Source organism: Echeneis naucrates, chromosome 7, assembly GCF_900963305.1.
Source record: "Echeneis naucrates chromosome 7, fEcheNa1.1, whole genome shotgun sequence".
Taxonomy (NCBI): domain Eukaryota; kingdom Metazoa; phylum Chordata; class Actinopteri; order Carangiformes; family Echeneidae; genus Echeneis; species Echeneis naucrates.
This window is the reverse complement of record NC_042517.1, coordinates 16,845,171-16,857,759: the sequence shown is the minus strand read 5'-3', so window position 1 is coordinate 16,857,759 and position 12,589 is coordinate 16,845,171. Positions and strand designations below refer to the sequence as shown.

General features: G+C 42.9%; 2 protein-coding genes across 2 annotated transcripts in view; one reads left to right on the top strand and one right to left on the bottom strand.

Moving 5' to 3' along the window:
- Positions 1-3,759, top strand: part of LOC115045997 (poly(rC)-binding protein 4-like) — a 32,294-nt gene extending 28,535 nt beyond the window's left edge. Inside the window, exons 14-15 of the mRNA XM_029506039.1 lie at positions 901-1,070; positions 3,129-3,759. Of these exons, the coding sequence (XP_029361899.1) occupies positions 901-1,070; positions 3,129-3,474 (516 nt within the window). The 3' untranslated portion in view covers positions 3,475-3,759. The remainder of the gene's footprint in view (positions 1-900; positions 1,071-3,128) is intronic.
- Positions 3,760-7,875: 4,116 nt separating this feature from the next.
- The window catches only part of LOC115045676 (dedicator of cytokinesis protein 3-like), a 39,062-nt gene continuing 34,348 nt past the window's right edge, over positions 7,876-12,589 (bottom strand). Inside the window, exons 45-54 of the mRNA XM_029505462.1 lie at positions 12,429-12,512; positions 12,205-12,321; positions 11,872-12,014; positions 10,879-11,014; positions 10,202-10,283; positions 9,897-10,012; positions 9,715-9,799; positions 9,502-9,624; positions 9,229-9,311; positions 7,876-8,478 (exon numbers count right to left, since the gene is read on the bottom strand). Of these exons, the coding sequence (XP_029361322.1) occupies positions 7,876-8,478; positions 9,229-9,311; positions 9,502-9,624; positions 9,715-9,799; positions 9,897-10,012; positions 10,202-10,283; positions 10,879-11,014; positions 11,872-12,014; positions 12,205-12,321; positions 12,429-12,512 (1,572 nt within the window). The remainder of the gene's footprint in view (positions 8,479-9,228; positions 9,312-9,501; positions 9,625-9,714; positions 9,800-9,896; positions 10,013-10,201; positions 10,284-10,878; positions 11,015-11,871; positions 12,015-12,204; positions 12,322-12,428; positions 12,513-12,589) is intronic.

Here is a 12,589-nt window from a genome sequence, read left to right as displayed (position 1 = left end):
GTGAACTGCACCAACAAGCGCAGTATGATCACAGTGTTTGCGTGTGTCGTAAATTTCTACCTCTGCGTCAGCCGCTGTTAAGCTGCTAGCACATACACACACACACAACAAGCGCTTCATCACCGTCTGTCCCACTCACTATACATCTGGCTGCATAACCCCCTCGCGGAGCCGTGACACGCTGCACTTGAGCTGATATGAAGCCCTGAGCTCGGGGTCTGTTAAATATCTATTGTGGTTAATAGGCATGGGTCCAGGTTAGATAATGAGAGCAAAACAAAAGTGATAATGTATTTGGGAATGTAATAAAACGTGTGTCACTGTCTAATCTCCTCTCAGCAGAGAGAACACTCCAGTTGATGGGACCTATATTATATATTTGAGTTATTTTCCCATTATGTTTTCCATTAGTGTGGAGATGCATCTAGCTGGCATGTGTTTGGGAAGTGATTTGTTTGGGAAGTCATCACCACTTGGAGGAATCAATAACCTTTTAGCCACTCAGATTAATGACAGGCAAATGTGCCTTCTCTCATCTCTTTTACCGGAGCACACATCGTAGCAATTAAGGGAGACTCTGGGGGAAAAATAGTGCTTTTGACACGCATGACGGATGACCAGTCCAATGAAGACAAACTATGTAATTGTAATATTTGAAGTGGTCCACATTAAGTCAGCTCAACAGCACCACATGTTTTTTTGTGCTTTGATTTGCAATTTCTTTTTTTTTTTTTCTTTTTTTTTTTTCCTTGAATCAGAATCACTCATCTCCATAACAGATACAGTCAAATGAATTGTCGGACCCTCAAAGTGTGTCTTCTCATCCTTTTGTGCACATCAGCATCGCCATCCATCTTTCCAGCCAACTGACTCATTTGCCTCCCCTCTGTTCTTTTGCAGTTGATCGGCTCTATCATCGGCCGTCAGGGCACTAAGATCAACGAGATCAGGCAGGTGTCGGGAGCTCAGATCAAGATTGGCAGCCAGCTAGACGGAACAAGCGACCGCCATGTCACCATCACAGGAACACCTGTCAGCATCAACTTGGCCCAATACCTCATTACCTCCTGGTAGGTTAGTCCCAGCTGCCCATCCCACCATCGAATGAATCGAATGAATCGAGTGCAGACCAGGGAAATGCGCTGGATTAAAAGGGTCAAAGGTTATGCTACATTGTGATAAATATTAATGAGGCGTGTTCTTCTGCTGATGGTAATTGAGGAGATGTTGTTGTTTGTAAGCCAATATTTATAACGAATGTCTGCTATCCTCCTCTATTTTTTTTATCTTATTTTTTCCATCTTGGTTTTCTTCACATTAATGCAAATAAAACTGAACGAAATTCCTGTCATCAAAATTATAACAAAGGAATAAACAAATGGCCAGAACAAATAGATAGATAGGTAAGTATAAATATGGACTAGCCCAAAAAAAAACAGCAGAAAAATGGACCTGCTATTATCTTTCATTCTTTATATGCATAAAAAAAAAAAAAAAAAAGACAAAATTTGATAGAACTTAACTTCAGCTGTAATGCAAAATCATTACAGTTTGTGTTACTGGAACATTGAGCCTGAAATAATTCCTGCCACAGATTTATGAACCCTTCCTCCAATGCTGTAGGGTTGAAAATAATAATAATAAAAAATAGATAATTACTTAATTAATCATTGTGTTATGTTGAAGTTACCTCTGCTTCCTCATTGTTTGGGGCATTTAAACCATACTGCTGATAATAATAATAATAATAATTATTATTATTATCATTATCGTTATTATTTGATTTTGTAAAACATTTTTCCCTTTATCTCATTCTGATCTCCCTAAAATTGGTAGAAATGAATTGATGCTACAATAACAGTAATCCAGATTTGTTATTTGGGTGGAGTAATCTCATTGAACAAGTACAGTTCAGAGATAAAGAGCCAAAAACAACAAAAAGAAAACAAACAAACAAGGTTACAAACTAGATTAAAGCCAAGAAATTAAGATAAAGACATTTGAATGATTAACAACAAGAAGAAAAAGCTTCAAATAAGAGCAAGGAAGCTTTGCTACATTTACTGATCTGACCCCCCCAAGGAAGACGCTGCCATAATCTATGAGGAAAAACAAAAAAAGCTTCTTCACCTTGTTTTTTTTTTTGTTTGTTTTTTTTTTTAGCCCAAGAGGTGTAGTGGAGCTGTTTGACTCACCGTGTATGATGAAAGCAAATAGTCTAGTGCCTTAAAAATGATTTGAAGCTTTGCATCATGTCAAAGATCTGTTTTGGTGCAAAGAGCAGTTGTGTTGTGATTCAACTGCAGGGACCTATGGGACAGTCAGACACTGATCTCCTCAAGACAATTCAGCTCGGCATCAGCAGCATTGCAGGGACAACAAACAAAGTGAAACTGACAGATAACAATTAAGGCAGACTAAAATAGGTCCCAGTATGGTGCCTGGAGGATCCCTACAGATCAGAGGAGGCCAATAGATACAAAAGAGTTCTGATAAGAGAAGGAGGAAAACTCAAGCACAAGTGCACTCGTGCATTGGCATACAATTTGGAAATACTATGAAATTTAAACTGATAAAACATTAATAAATATGTTTTTGGGCGAGGTGAGACTTCCAACAGCAGCCCGGGAGCCCCCCCCCCCTTTTTTTTTTAAGTTTAACCAATATATAACTGGTAACTTATCGTAGTTCACCAATGAAGCCTTACACTCCTGCAGCACTATCAGTCTCAGTATGCAAAAAAAGGGATAAAAAGCAATGTAACAGAAGCAGCTTCTGTTCTCTGTCAAAACCTGGCACCTAAATTACCCACAATGAAGGTGACCCGCTGATAGTTTGGTCTGCTACAGAGGTCTAGTAATCTTCCTTGTTTCTATCCAAACTCTTAACAGGAGTCTCTCATGGTTTCGAGTCCCTCAGACTCATTCGACATTTTAGAAAATTTCAACACAACTCTGCACCCACAGAAGGTCTTAACCTACTTCTCCCCAGAAAACTCGCAGACAGACTTTGTAGAACTGGTGGCGTTCTCCTTTAATTTTTCCGAGAAACTTCACCCAGTGTTGCCACAACAGTATAATCCTCTAATCGTGTCCCTGTCCTCCCTCCTCCTATCTCTGCCCTTACAGTTTAGAGACGGCCAAATCCACGGCCCAGGCCAGCACCATGGCAGCTCCGGTCGACCTCAACATGGCCTTCACCCAGCCGGCCTCCCCAGCTGCCTCCCCCGCACCCACTCTGGCCGCTGTGGGCGCTCTGACCCCTGCTCATATGCTGGGCACCCCGTATGGCACCATGCCACTCTCCGGCCTGCTGGGGGTGAAGTCCGTCCCCTTTCTGACTCTGTCCAGCCCTGCCCCCGCCGTGGCTGTCTCTGCAGCTCCCTCCCACACCACTCTGGCTGCCTATACCGCCAAAATATCCTCAGCCAATTGCATCAAAAAGCCAGAGAGACAGAAGTTTGCTCCCTACTGATGTAGCCTCTGCGTCTAATCTGTGTGGAGAGTCAGATGAAGGACAGCTGCACAGTGTTCTTCTGCAAACGCCTGATGTAGCCATATCCGCTGGCAGAGATGCTCGTGACTTTTGTTCTATGATGCACCAACAGAGAAGAGACCAATGGAGATGTGGATAAAGCTATTAAAAGTTATTTATGGTTATATACAATTTTTTGAGTTTCCCATGAATCGATGGACTGCTTTCAACGTCACTTCATCACTGTTATTGATCACAAAAAAAAAAAAAAGGGCTGGAACCGCACCTGAGAGATACATGTTTAAATCCTGCTTTTAGCATGTGTGTCTCAAGTTTGAGATCAGCTATAAATATTTATCCTTCAATGAATTTGTAAATTATACTCAGATGACAAATGCTCTACTGTATGATGCTTTTATACAATGTCTATGTTTGCCTCTTGAAGTTTTTAAGAAAATTTGTAAATGTCTGGGTGTGGGGGTGGGGGGGAGATTTTTTTTTTAAATAATCTGTGCTACTTTACCGTTCAGTGTTTTCATTTTGTTGGATTTTGTTTTGAATGAGCAACTTGTTTAATCTTTATTTATTAGTATTGTTTCATTTATTAAAAGTCTTTGTTTCCTGACACGGCCGCGCTATCTGTCTTTTGCTTATTTTTCTACCTGTGCGAGTCTGCTCGCAGACATTGAGAAATGAAAACTCAATAAGAAATGAAATTAATATAGCAGTGCTGGGACACATTGAGCAGGAGGGAGGGCACGGTAAGGGATGCACTGCCGGATGCAGGTTGTTTTAGTTTTTCTTTCAACAGGAATCGTAGCAGCTTGGTAGCAGCTTGTTGTTCTGCTTGCCAGGTTTTACAAGAGGCGCTTTTTCTCATCGTTGTGCTCTCTTACACCAGACAATGACTGCAGAATGAGTATGTGCAGTCTCATTTGGGCCAAACAGAGCACTGACATACATGTATGTGCACACAGTCCAAAACAGAACAGCTCATGCTGTTCTGCGTGGAAGGGATGTTATTACACTGAAATAAATCGATGAACATCCCACAAAACAAAATACAAGGTTCTGCGAGGAAGAAACAAAGAGATACTAACATGGTAAAAAAAAAAAAAAAAAAAAGTACGGAAATGAGCGGCACCTCAGTGATGCTGCAAAAATAAAAATTCAGCATCTGCATCAGCAAGCAGCACAGCATCATCATCCTCCAGAGAGGCAGCGAGGATCCTTTCATCCCAACAACCCCCACCCACACACCACCCCTTTCTTTCTCTAAGTGTGTGTGTGTGTGTGTGTGTGTGACTGCAACATGGATATGCAACAAACTGACAGTGTGCAATCCCTACTGTTGCCGAAGACAGTGACACTAAGAGGAAAACAGACTCCTCTTAGTGGAGAGGACTAGCGTGAGTGACTAGCTATCTATCTATGAAACCAAAATAAACAGCTGTCGTCACTTAGTTCTCATTTGATGATGCTTTTTGATGCATGCTATCTTCAACAAGGACAAAGCCTGATATTTCCAATTGCTCTTGAAGGTATCATGACTTTTACTGATATCCAGGGTCTCAATGGGTCAGTTGTGCCATCTGTGGGCCGCACATCTATACTCACTGTGGGTGAGAGATGCCATTATTATACCCGTCCGCCTTTATGTAGAACTTGTTATTTCTTTGCATCACGTGAACAAATGAAACTGACTCAACCTGCAGCTGCATTATCATACATCTGATAAAAAGATAGGCTGCCGTTAAAAAGGAAAACTACATTTCAATATCAAAGTTGTTCTGTAGTAACAGAGTGAAGCTTGTTGGTTAGAGCGGAGACCTTGGCTGTCATTGCAGAGTAGTTTGTCTTCTTGCTTCATCTCTGGTGAAGCGCGCGCGCGCACACACACACACGCACATTGTGGCAAAATTAACATAACTCTGCATTTCCATCACCTCATTGTCACAGCCCCTGCAGGTCCATGACAGGCAGGCGCCCTCTGCTGTTCTCTGCACATACTGCTTTTCCCATCACAGCCCAGCAAAGGGAAGGAGGAAGGAGGTAGAGTTGATAAAAGATTGTCTTTAATGTTTGGCATTGTTAATGAATTCCATACCACAGCAGTTATGGGAGTAGGAAAACCACTTTTACAACCAAACACTGTTCGATCATGCTAACACCATATGTACAGGAAAGCACATTGAAAAGTGTATAAAGTATTTATATGAGAAGACTCAAAGTCAAGAATGGTGGAGACAGCCACGGTCTAATGGATTTGTCCTTTTTCAAACACTGATTATAGATATTTATCAATTACATTGATCTCTGGAATACATGTATATACACAAAACAACAATAAACCTTTTGGGGGCGTCTGCAATAATTCTCAAAAATATTTCACAATACCGCTGTATGTACAGTAACAGAATTTACATTGAAAATTCTATTGTACCTATATTTTGAGTATCACTTCGGTCACCTGTTAATCTCAGTGCCATCAAGCTTGCAAGAGATACTCACATACTGTATATACCTAACCTCAGGATCATCTCCATACAAAGTACAGCAGCTTACACGGTACCTTCTGACTTGGTACAGTTTCCGAAATATGTTCGCACAACTGATGATCTCACATACAAAAATAGATGTTGTCTAGTCAGCTGACAACTTGATGTACAGTAACGCAAAGCATCCACCTGCAAAGAATAAAAGAAAAAAAAAAAACAAAAACAAAATAACCAGGAAAACCAGTTAATTGTTAAAATATTAGCTATATCCTTCCAACTCATTGCATTACAATTAACAAAGTTGTTCTTCAGCTCCACAAAAAGTAAACCTACCTCACAGCCCAGGCTTCAGTGTTCATCTGAAACTCATCGTTAATTTTCACACAACAGAATGTGACCAAGAAAGGAGCCGCAGGCAGAATAAGAAATATCATCGCAACAAACCAAACAACAATTTGAGAAAACCAAAGCGTGACAAAACCATACAAAACATCACTATTGTAGGTAGATATCTTTTTTCTTTTTTCCCCTTGAGGAAGCGTATAGTGAACAGAATGAAAAGGAGAACGGCCGTTGCTAAATGAGCTTCTCTCAGTCTGGATGAGGGGTCAAACTGCATTTGAGTGCACTTAAGGCAGGTAGGCAATTCCAACGTTGTCTGAGTGGGCTCCTTGTCTGGCCACCAGACAGTGTCATCAGCATCAGCATCGATGCAGTGCCACTGCAGCTGTCCAGGCTCAGCCCCCCACTGCTTTACGTGGTCTGACAGCCATACAGAGGAGGAAAAAGAGATGGAGAGGGGGAAAAGAGAGAGAGAGAGAGATCAAATGGAACTGGGCGTTAGTTTTCAGTGTCCAGCAGGCGGTTGAGGTGTGAAGTCCGCATTGTTTGTTCACCATGAACAGGAGATGTGGCAGGTGTAAGTGAGGCCCGTCATTGTCCTCAGCTTCCCCCTCAGTCTGCTCTTACTCCTCTCAATATAATCGTTGCACAGGAGAAACAAACAGAGACTTGTCGAACATGGACCGAACTTAAAGCACTTTAACAAAAAAGCAGGATTTGCAGCTTGCGCAATACAAATAGAATATATCATCTGAATACATTCACGTAGGTTTCCATTTGCCTGCTGCAAATGGGAAATTGCCAGTCTGAAGTTCATTGTCCCTTGAGATGCCGGTCCGAGAGGAGAGCTGCAAGTCCAACCTTAGAGACCTACGATTTCTGACATCCCATCAGCAACACGTATTACAGTGCGCCATTTGATATGATTCACTATTAAGGAGCACTTAACAGTGTTTCGAAAACATCATGGACATAAGCCTTTGAAAACACTATAATGTAGCAAATTTATCAAAATAAGAATTTATGTATATGAAGCAGAGAAGTCGTTTCTCTGTGAATAATAACCTTCTGTAGTTGCCTCGTGTTATGAAAATGGCATGAAAAGCAAAATTAAGGGAGTTCAGAGCTTATACTGCACCTGGGATCATGTTGGTTCTGACCATGGTCGTCATATTTCACAAAACTGTTGTCTTATTATTCTCAAATGAAAAAACATGCTCACAGACGAGTTGTACAGTTAGCGTACAATCAATATCAATTTCTGAACAAAGTGAAACTGTCTTGTTGTTCAACAGATAATTTTTTCTTAATAATATCTAAGAGGCCACGCGGCGCACTGGTGGCACTTGTGCCTCGTACTGTAGATTCATCAAGGTTTAGTCCTTTGTCTCTTTCCTTCATGTGCACCGAAATTAAAACATAGAGCGAGAAAGGTCAACTGAGCGCGCTCCACCGCTTCACGTCAGCGTCTTCCGATTACTGCTCCTTTAATTTAGCACACATGAAGGGAAAAAGAAAAGGAGAACAAATCTCTCACTGCAGTAGAATCGGAGCATCCTCATCACTGTGTCTCCTCGTGCTCCTCGCTGATGCACTGCTCCCAGGCATGCTTCCCCTGGTCCTCCCTGTGGCTGTGGGGGGAGTGGAAGATCCTGCGGGGCAGAGGGATGGGCTGTGGTGGCAGGTCCTCCTCGGGGATGCAACCCTCTCTTAGGTAGGGTTTAGGCGGCACAGCTGGAGGCTGAGGCCTGCGGTAAGGGATGTGATGAGGGCCGTGAGTGGGAACATGATGATGAGGCGGTGGCCCGTGGGAATGGCTGTCCAGGCTGTGGTGGGTGTGAGCGTGAGGGTGTGTGTGCGGGTGTGAAGCGGGGCTGCGGTAATGGAAGGGGCGGACCGGGTCCATGGAGTCGATTTCTGGTCCGCCATAGTGGAGGTGCATGTAGGGAGAGGCCAGGTACTCATCAGGAGGGGACCACAGGTGACTGGGCAGAGGCTCCAGGGCATCATTCCTGATCGGACCGGGGTCTGGATACTGACCTCCGTAGTTGCTCTCACTCAGCGAAGAAACACCACTGCTGGCGCTACCTGACAGGGTGGAGTTACTGCCCCCCAGAGCTGACTGTGGACTGGTGGGGGAACCAGGGATCGGGTGGAGAGGAGACTGGAGAGAAAGACCACAGAGAGAGACAGCCAGCTTCATAGGTGTGATGGAACACCAACCTGCATTTCAACACTACACACACTACCTTCACGTGCTGACAAAAAGACCGACAGTGAGCTGCTACTACATCTTCCTGACATGTTTCGCACATCGAGTCAATTGCAAATGACTTTATAATAATCACAGGTATTTCGCGACGCGTCATTTCACTTGGCATCAGTGTATAATTACTAACTGACTGTAAATGAAGACATTGTGTGGGAGCTGACGATCTAGGAATAAGGAGCTTCACCGGCAGCAGGGTGACTGTGACTGAAAGCTTAATTTCAAACAATCAAAACATGCTGTCTGAATCAGCGTCCTATCTCTGTGAAGCATCTGTGTAAATTTAAACAAATAGGAATAAAAAGAAAGAGGAAGATAGAGTGGGAGAAAGAGGAGAAGGAAAGAAAACTGGGAGGGTTTAGGCAGAACCACAGTTTGGCTTTTAACAATGGGCTGAATAAGTCTTTGAATTTCAGTTCAGCCAATTGAACATGAACACACTATAACCACCAAATGACTACTCGTAACTTTTACAGTCCAAAGATGATGAAACCCATTCCAGGAGTGAAATTTCTAAATACTTTCTGAATGAAACCGACTTCAAACCAAATGTACATGGCTTTTTGCAAACAAACACCTGTTTGAGTCAAAAGATTTTATCATGAAGTCTGAACTGTGCAGACTGATATCTGTGGTTAACCGTACCTTTCGAAGAGAACGGACAGGCAGGGCCGGGGGAGGGTCGTTGTTTTGGTGGTGAAACGCATCACAGTGCATCAGGAAGTGTCCTGCAAACGGAGTTCAAATTCATACATATGGGAGAGGGCTTCGTTTTCTAAGCTCATCTAGTGAGCTGAGTTTCTGCTAGCAGAATTTCTTCATCACTGAGAATCAGCGGAGATGAAGGAAAAAAATAGATGAAATACTTTTCAGTATGAAAACACATGTTTTCAACACCAAATTAAAAAAAGAACGTACCTGGTGGGAAGGACCTGGGGGGCACAGGGGGCATGATCACCCCTCCAGTTGAAGCTGGCACGTAGGAAACCTGCTCCCTGTTCTCCCCATCCAGGCTCCAGGTGCTGGGAGTGTTGGGGAAGACTGGGGGGAGCAAATAGACAAATATATCAACACTCTTTGTGTTAACACATCGTGCCTATAAGACTGCATTTCACCCTGTATGTGTATTACCTTTCTCTGGCAGATTCATGTGAGGATCAGTACACGGCTTACAGGGGCTAACTTGCTGAAGTAAGGCACGCTGCATGTGGTTGTTCTGAAAAAGAAAAAAAAAGAAAGAAAGAAAAGAAATCAAAGAAATCATCAAGTTTTGTTTTGGCAAATGCACTTGATAGTTCCCAGTTCTGTCCCACCTGTCCATTCTCTGCCACGTTGTAGTACATGGAGTTGTTGGCCCTCTCACGATGAGATGGCAATAGGATCATCACTTCCCGGTTGTGTTTGGCCTTATCTGGTAATGATGGAGAGCCTGGTCAGACAAAAGACACAGAAAATTCATCATTTCTTCGTGCAACAACTTCATTACCCAGTGACTGATAAATCGTCGACAAAGACATAAATACACACAGATAAAGAAATATCAAGGCTCTTCATAGTAATGACATTATCCGTCCCTGTATTCATTTCCCGTATAATTTTCTGCAGCCGCATTACTGACCTCTGGCACTCGAGGGAGCAGAGTTTATAATCTGGGAAGAGTTGGATCGGATCGAGCTCAGGCTGGAGGAGGAGGGACTTGGCTGTAAAAATGCAATATGTTGTGAAACAAAACAACAACAACAAACAAGCCAGAAAATAATAATAAAATAATTGATCGAGAATAAAAATAAAGATCTTTGTCAATCTTATGAGAGGTTTAATGATAAAAAAAGACCCTCTATATGATTTTTAATTTTACACATTTTCACTTATCATTACATAGCTTATCATACATACTGTATGGGTAGCCTGTATATTGTGGTTTTAACTGACGCACCCTGAAATCTAACCTGCATGTACAGTAGCACTTTTCTCTCCCAATTAGCTTCATAATAATACATTTTCCTGAGAGAAAAATTTACAACCAAATATCCTTGTATTACTGGCTTGGTATTAGCAATTTTATAGGAAATTACGATGAGAGTTGCCAAGAAATTAGATGTTTTGTCAAAAGCGTCACTACTGGTCACCACAGGGGAAATCAGTATTATAACTGCAGTTGGCATTATTAGGTGGAGCACCCAAAAATCATTTGCATTATCTGACATAATGTGCTTCGCATTTTGCAAGATAGCTACAAATTCATATCAGTTCCCTGACATCGAGGCCAGTTTGTGCTTTCTTTTCAAGCCCTACCTGCATGTGTAGTGCTTCCTCAGGGTGCTCTCCCATCAGGCCATCAGTCATTATGACAAGGTTTCCTGCCTCACTGGACGTGTGAGAGGACAATGAGGAGGACGAGTGACGGATCGAACCCTGAAGGTTAAGAGGGCTGTAGGACAGAGACGGAGTTGGACACTAACAATAACACATTTTTAGGCATCCATGTAGATGCAGAGTCATGTTTATCTGCAGAACCTAGGCCGTCAACGTCCAGTGGATTGGCAAAGTAAGTGGTCGGGATCAAGAGAAGTTAATGTTTGACTTCATATAAACATTATGCTCTGAAATGAATTTCATGTTTAACAAAACTATTTTATAATACAGTATTGGCATGTGGAGCTGCAGATTTAAATGTAATATGGCTGCTGTTGCTATTTACAGGAATAAAGTCCTTGTCTATCAAGCTATACATGCTGTGATATGAATGCAAAGACTCATTTTAGGTGAAATTGTATTTTTATGTTTTGCGTTTTATGTTTTCAACCGCTTATCTGGTTCCAGGTGAGGAGAGGAGTTTCAGGAGGGAATCCCAGACACTCCTCTCCCCAGACACCTTCACCAGCTCCTCTGGGAGGATCCCGTGGCATTCCCAAATCCCCGCAGCAGGTCCTGGGTCTGCCTGGGGTCTCCTCCCAGATGGGTCTCCCCCCAAAAACCTCCCCTGGGAGGCATCCAGGAGGCATCCCTACCAGGTGGCCGAACCACCTCATCTGGTCCCTCTCAGTGTGGAAGACCAGCAGCTCTACTTTGAGCACCTCCTGTTTGTCCAAGCTCATTCTTGTGATCATCTTTTCAAGCTTTAAAATACTTTTCAATACCTGGTACTGGCACTGAAATATCCACAAATGAGGCTCACTGGTCTATGTTAAGTGAAATTAAATATCATGGTGAAGAGAGCCCAAAATGTAATGTCCTCATATGAGGATCCAGGGTCTTAGGAAGTAGAGGTTTGTGTGTAGGACTGACCTGTGTCTGTGTATGAGGCGGACACTCTCGGGGCTCATGTGGCTGTGGGAAGAGAGGATGCCTCTAGAAGAGTTGACTCCTTGGCAGCCTGCTGGACCGAATCGGTCCATGCTTTGCACACCCTGCTGGGACCCAAGCATGTACTGCTCTGAACGATTACACTACTCATACATGCCCTGAAGCACTGGCACAAAAACCGTCTGCAACATTTGCACACATGTGGGTGCACAAAAATGACAGTGTGCAAAAAGGACAAAATACATTTACATCAGCAAGAACGTAACCAATCAAAGCTAAGACTGAAACATTAAGACCTGGGCCAGAGCTACTTACATGGTGTAAACCTGTCCTCATCATGTGGAACTGATCGACAAGCTTTTTGTGCAGGGGGCGCATCTCTGGATGCACCAGCTTCTCGTGAACAGCCAGCCCCACTCCAAGAATGTGCACCTGTTATATGAAACCAAGAGAGTAGGCATTCAAACGTATTTACCTCAACATCATGTGAATCTCTTTAACTGGCAACTCGAATGATGAACTTCAAAATTCAATCTGACCTGCTCCTGCATCAGGTCCTTCAGGTGCGTGATCCTCTCTGCATCTTCTGGGTGAGTGCTGATGTAGTCCTTATCAAAGAAAGCCTGTTGTAAAGGAGTTACAAGATTAGAAACTCCCGCAACGCAGATTCATCATTCATTATTTCTGCAGCGTCCCTCCC